Source organism: Haplochromis burtoni, unplaced genomic scaffold, assembly GCF_018398535.1.
Source record: "Haplochromis burtoni strain Fernald_Lab_line unplaced genomic scaffold, NCSU_Asbu1 Contig_241, whole genome shotgun sequence".
NCBI lineage: Eukaryota > Metazoa > Chordata > Actinopteri > Cichliformes > Cichlidae > Haplochromis > Haplochromis burtoni.
Genome location: NW_024582602.1, coordinates 967,087 through 972,581, shown reverse-complemented (window position 1 = coordinate 972,581; position 5,495 = coordinate 967,087). Strand labels below are relative to the sequence as shown.

Sequence of the window (5,495 nt, the reverse complement as noted above, 5' to 3'; positions counted from 1 at the left end):
GCAGTGGGGACAGAGCATCTCCTTGGTAGATCCCGCACTTGATGGTGACTTGTGCTATGGGCTTGGACTTGGCCTCTAGTGACATACATGAACTATATATGAACTAGTAACTTTCCCCAACTAATAGAAATATGTCCCAGGAAGGTTTGTATGTTTTATGGAAATCATTTTATCTTGGAAGAATCCTCAGTCTTTGCTTTGTGGTTGTACTTGAAAAAAAAAAAATCCCTCTTTCACAACTTCCTCCTTTGCCTAAATTGTGTAAAAAAAAGAAAGTAAATCTTTTTCATGTTTCACAATAATTGGTAAATTATAAAATGCACACTCACGCAAACGGTGCAGTGCAGTAGCTCAGCAAACATTCAGTAACACACCCAGAAAAGTCCTGCAGCAGACAGACTCAGAAACAAGATGAAAGCTATCGCAGCCTTGCTGCTAATGCTAAACTACCTGTCAGTCAGTCATGGTAAGTCCAGTTTTTCAAAATAAAACTACACTATCATTTACTATATTTGTTTAAACCAACCAAGAAGCAAATTATTTTTATCCTTAAAATAAATAAAGGTTCCATTCATATGACTGATGGTTTTCTCTTCACAGGCTGCACTTGCATGGAGGGTCCACAACAGTTTCCTGCTGTACAGATTGATGCTGGGCAGGGGAACGTTGTGATGACAGACCGCAACAATTATGCATACTTTCTGATTGGATCACAGTGGTACAAAATGGACTCACTCACCCTGCAGCATGTCTCAGTGGGACCTGCAGGAATCTGGGGTGTTGCCCTCGAAGACGGGGTCTACAAATACGTAGCTGGCAGCTTTGTTTATGCGAATGGTGAGCTTTATCACAGACTTAAGACAGTAGAGTGTGCGCGGTAGCAGCTGTTTGAATGAATGATCTGTACCTCTGTGTGTCTTCAGATCACACTTTAGAGCAGGTGGATGCTGGAGGTGATGGTCAGGTGGTGGGAGTTACCCACACCTCCACCATCCACTGTCTGAAAAGCACCATTGCCTCAGACTACAGGGAACAGAGCACCGTGAGCTGGACAACCCTGCCTGGGCTTTTAACGTATGTCAGTTGCAGCTCAAAATATGGATGCTGGGGAGTGAACTCGGCTCAAAACATCTACTTCACAGTAAATTTTTTTTTTATTTTAATGATCATTTGTGTTGTTATTTGTATGATCAAGACATCTCACCATATTTGCTTTTCATGACAGAAAGTAACACCGAGCACCTGTGGCATCAGTGGCTGGATACAAGTGGATGGTCTTGCAGTAATGGTTGAAATTGGGACTGATGGAAGCGTCTTTGTTGTAAATAGAGGAGGAGAAGTCTTCCAAAGGTAAACACTTAATCTAGTCTGATAGCATTTTAACTAGCCCTGGCAGTATTTCTGTTCTTTCTTCTTTCTTTTTGCTTGGACTCTTTCAGTCTATGTTTGAATCAGGTTATTATGTTTTCCACACCTCTGTTGTTATCCATGCAATGGATCAACCACTATTTTGCTCTTCAACCTTAGAATGACCTCTCCACAAATGAATAACAAATTGCTCACAAAGGCAATTTGTGCTTAAATCTTTCTAGAAGCGACTTTCATTGTAATGATCACTGAGCCATAAAATGTTCATGTGTAGAATCACCAGTCAAATGCTACAAAAGAAAACTAGTAATGTTTACTTATAATCATCATAGTTTCTGTAACTCAGAAACTCAGTAACTAAGAATTTTCAGATTTCAGTTGTGGATTCTTTGAATGATCTGTCTCTCCTCTATAATACATTTAGGTGTTCACTTAAAAGAAATCATAGAAATCTCATTTTTCACATCTGTTAAACATATTTACCTCTTCCTGTCACGCCTGCTAAGGCAGACGGCGTGGAGAGAAGAGAATGCGGACCCAAATGCAGACAAATGAGGTGGATGTTAACAGAAAGCAAGCCTTTATTTAGGGCTGCAACAAATATTACAAAACAAATGGCAGAAAGGAAACTAACAAAACCTAAACTGGGAAAAGGTGAACATGAAACTTGAAACATTGAACTAGAAAACCTGAAACCTGGAGTGAAGAAGAGCAAAGGAAATGCAGACGACCTGACAAAGAACAAAGGAAAACACACAATAAATACAGAAGAGAGACACAGCTTAACCTAATCTGACACACGAGACAGGAAGGAAGCAAAACAGAAAACTCTAACACAGGACATGAGACTACCAAAGTAAAACAGGAAATACACGAACATAGAAACCTAGATAATGTTCTGTGTTACATCTAGTTAACAAAATCTAAAGTCTAGAAATCACCAACAATACTAAGGAATAACCAAAGGAGCTAGAAATGCAACAGACTAGACCACGAGAAACCCCCAAATCACAGAACATGAAGTAATCAAAAACATTATATTTGAGTCACCAGTCCGAGCAACCATGAGACTTACAACTCTTAACTCAGGATAGATAATATGGTGAGGAGCTGAGGCCAAAACCTCAATTGCACAAATAAAACAGATCCAATGATTTAAGTATCAATGTCTTCTCTCTACAGACAAGGCATCGACAGCAGCACTCCACAAGGCACGAGCTGGACCAAAATACCAATGCCCTCTCGCATCAACCATGTGAGCTATGATCGTGGCAATCTGTGGGTCGTGACTGACTATGGGATCATCCTGAAATGTTTATGCTAGTGGTTGTGGTCTTTCCTCTTCTGTCGCATAAAACAATGTAAAAACTGATCAGCATTATGTCAACAATGGAAAATTCACATGGGAAAATAATTGATTGTTTTATTGTGATTACATCTTAAGTGATTCAGCAACAACATGCATAACTACTAGAATGCTGTCAGATATTTACTTCTGTATCATTCACCTGCCATCCTTTCATAAACTCTTGATTCGCTGAGACTGTTTGGATTCAGTTTTTTTATTTTTGCAAGTTTTATTCAGCACAGCTACTGGCTTTCCTGTCACTGTTTTGGCTCTTTGCTTTGTGATCATTGCACATAGTAGACAAGCTTACATGAGATTATGATGGTGTTAGATATTCATCAGTTTAACAGGGTCCAGACCTCTGGTGTTCTTTTATTATAAATCCCACTATGGGAGATGCACAATGCAACAACACCTCCTCCTGTACAGCAGAGTAGCTGCACCCATTTTCCACCTCAGTTCAAACAGAAGTGCTTCACATTGACCCGTAAATGTCATAATTATGTCAAAGTCAAGAATTTGTTACTTTTGATGCTGAATTTATAGATGAACTAATGGTAATAGATGGTAGGCTAGTTTGAACCACAAGTCATTTACAGTTTGTTCATGTAAATGGAGAGTCCTCTTCACACACTGAGGTTAATTATGGAGTTCCACAGGGTTCAGTGCTAGGACCAATTCTGTTTACATTATACATGCTTCCCTTAGGCAGCATCATTAGAAGACATAGCATACATTTTCACTGCTATGCTGATGACACCCAGCTCTATCTGTCCATGAAGCCAGATAACACACACCAATTAGTTAAACTGCAGGAATGTCTTAAAGACATAAAGACCTGGATGGCCGCTAACTTTCTGCTTCTTAATTCAGATCAAACTGAGGTTATTGTACTCGGCCCTGAAAATCTTAGAAATATGGTATCTAACCAGATTCTTACTCTGGATGGCATTACCTTGGCCTCCAGTAACGCTGTGAGGAACCTTGGAGTCATTTTTGACCAGGACATGTCCTTCAATGCACATATTAAACAAATATGTAAGACTGCTTTCTTCCATTTGTGCAACATCTCTAAAGTTAGAAATATCCTGTCTCAGAGTGACGCTGAAAAACTAGTTCATGCATTTATTACTTCCAGGCTGGACGACTGTAATTCATTATTATCAGGAAGTCCTAAAAACTCCCTGAAAAGCCTTCAGCTGATCCAAAATGCTGCAGCAAGAGTCCTGACAGGGACTAGAAAGAGAGAGCAGATTTCTCCTGTTTTGGCTTCCTGTTAAATCCAGAATTCAAAATCCTGCTCCTCACATACAAGGTCTTAAATAATCAGGCCCCATCTTATCTTAATGACCTTGTAGTACCATATCACCCTATTAGAGCACTTCGCTCTCGCTCTGCAGGCTTACTTCAGATTCAAGATTCAAGAGCTTTATTGTCAGTACAGTAGTATACACAGTATACAGTGTACCGAAATGCTGTTTCACCCTAAGCCCCCCATGGTGCATTTATAAATATATAAAGGATATATCTTCAAGAGATGTATAACTAGGAATTACAAGTAAATAAAATGCTATGTTTCGGTAAAAATGAGCTGTACTGTGCAGTACAGTCATGTGTTAGCAGGGTGAACAGCAGTGGACCAAGCACACAGCCCTGCGGCGATCCTGTGCTCAGTCTGACGACTTTGGAGGTTTTATTTCCTATGAAGACAGACTATGGCCTGTCAGTTAGGAAGTCCAAGATCCAAATGCAGAGGGAGGTGTTTATTCCTTGTGAGTCCAACTTCTTTACCAGCTCCTGGGGAATGACTGTGTTGAATGCTGAGCTGAAGTCAATAAACAGCATTCTGACATAAGTGTCCTTTTGTCGAGATGGGAGAGAGAAAGGTGAAGAGCAGATGAGATGGCATCATCTGTGGAGCGGTTTTGGTGATCAGCAAACTGTAGCGGGTCCAGATTCAGTGGAAGCTGAGTTTTCATGTGCCTCAATACCAGCCTCTCAAAGCACTTAATGATGATGGGCGTAAGTGCCACCGGCCGGTAGTCATTGAGGCAGGACACAGTGGACTTCTTTGGCACTGGGATGATTTTTGTGGTTTTGAGGCATGCAGGTACCACAGCTGGGCTCAGTGATGTGTTTAGGATGTTCGTGAGGATGCCTGCGAGCTGGTCAGCACACTCCCGAAGCACCCGGCCAGGTATGTTTGTCAGGTCCTGCAGCCCTTCGCAGGTTTACTCTGAAGTGTCATCCTGACATCTGCTGTGGACAGACAAAGTACTTGGTCATTGGGGGAGGGGGGCATCTTCCTTTCTGGCTCTTTGTTCTGTCTCAAAACGTGCAAAGAAGTCATTTAGTTGGTCTGGCAGAGAGGGATCACTGCTGCATGCTGGAGGTGTTGGCTTGTAGCCCGTGATTGTTTGGATGCCGTGCCACATGCGCCGAGTGTCCTTTGTACTTGTGAAATGTGTGTTGATCTTATCTGCATACTGCCGCTTTGCGTCTTTGATGGCCCATGATAGATCTGCTCTGGCTGTAGTGTAAGCTTCTCTATTTTTGGCCTTACAGACAGAGTCTCTGACTTTCATCAGGTTGCGTAGCTTTGCAGAGAACCAGGGTTTATGGTTTGCATAGGTGATGACGGTCTTGGAGGCAGTGACATCCTCAATGCATTTGCTGATGTAGCTGGTCACTGAAGTTGTGTACTCCTCCAGGTCCACGGTGTCTGAGTATGTAGCAGCTTCTCTAAATATATCCCAGTCTGAGCATTCAAAGCAGTCTT

At 41.5% G+C, this 5,495-nt stretch overlaps 1 protein-coding gene across 1 annotated transcript; it reads left to right on the top strand.

Annotated features, from left to right (window-relative positions):
- Positions 1–321: 321 nt before the first annotated feature.
- On the top strand, positions 322–2,911 carry LOC102311223 (fish-egg lectin). The gene is made up of 5 exons (XM_005941945.3): positions 322–466; positions 601–837; positions 924–1,141; positions 1,226–1,350; positions 2,551–2,911. Exons 1-5 carry the CDS (start codon positions 412–414, stop codon positions 2,690–2,692), a joined length of 777 nt encoding a protein of 258 aa, XP_005942007.1. The 5' UTR covers positions 322–411; the 3' UTR covers positions 2,693–2,911.
- Positions 2,912–5,495: the final 2,584 nt, after the last annotated feature.

Excerpts from the sequence above, each read along its gene's own strand:
- LOC102311223 (XM_005941945.3), top strand. The coding sequence starts at position 412 with ATGAAAGCTATCGCAGCCTTGCTGCTAATGCTAAACTACCTGTCAGTC. Across the intron at positions 467-600 it reads CTACCTGTCAGTCAGTCATG|GCTGCACTTGCATGGAGGGT; the intron begins GTAAGTCCAGTT and ends TTCTCTTCACAG. Across the intron at positions 1,142-1,225 it reads CTCAAAACATCTACTTCACA|AAAGTAACACCGAGCACCTG; the intron begins GTAAATTTTTTT and ends TTTTCATGACAG.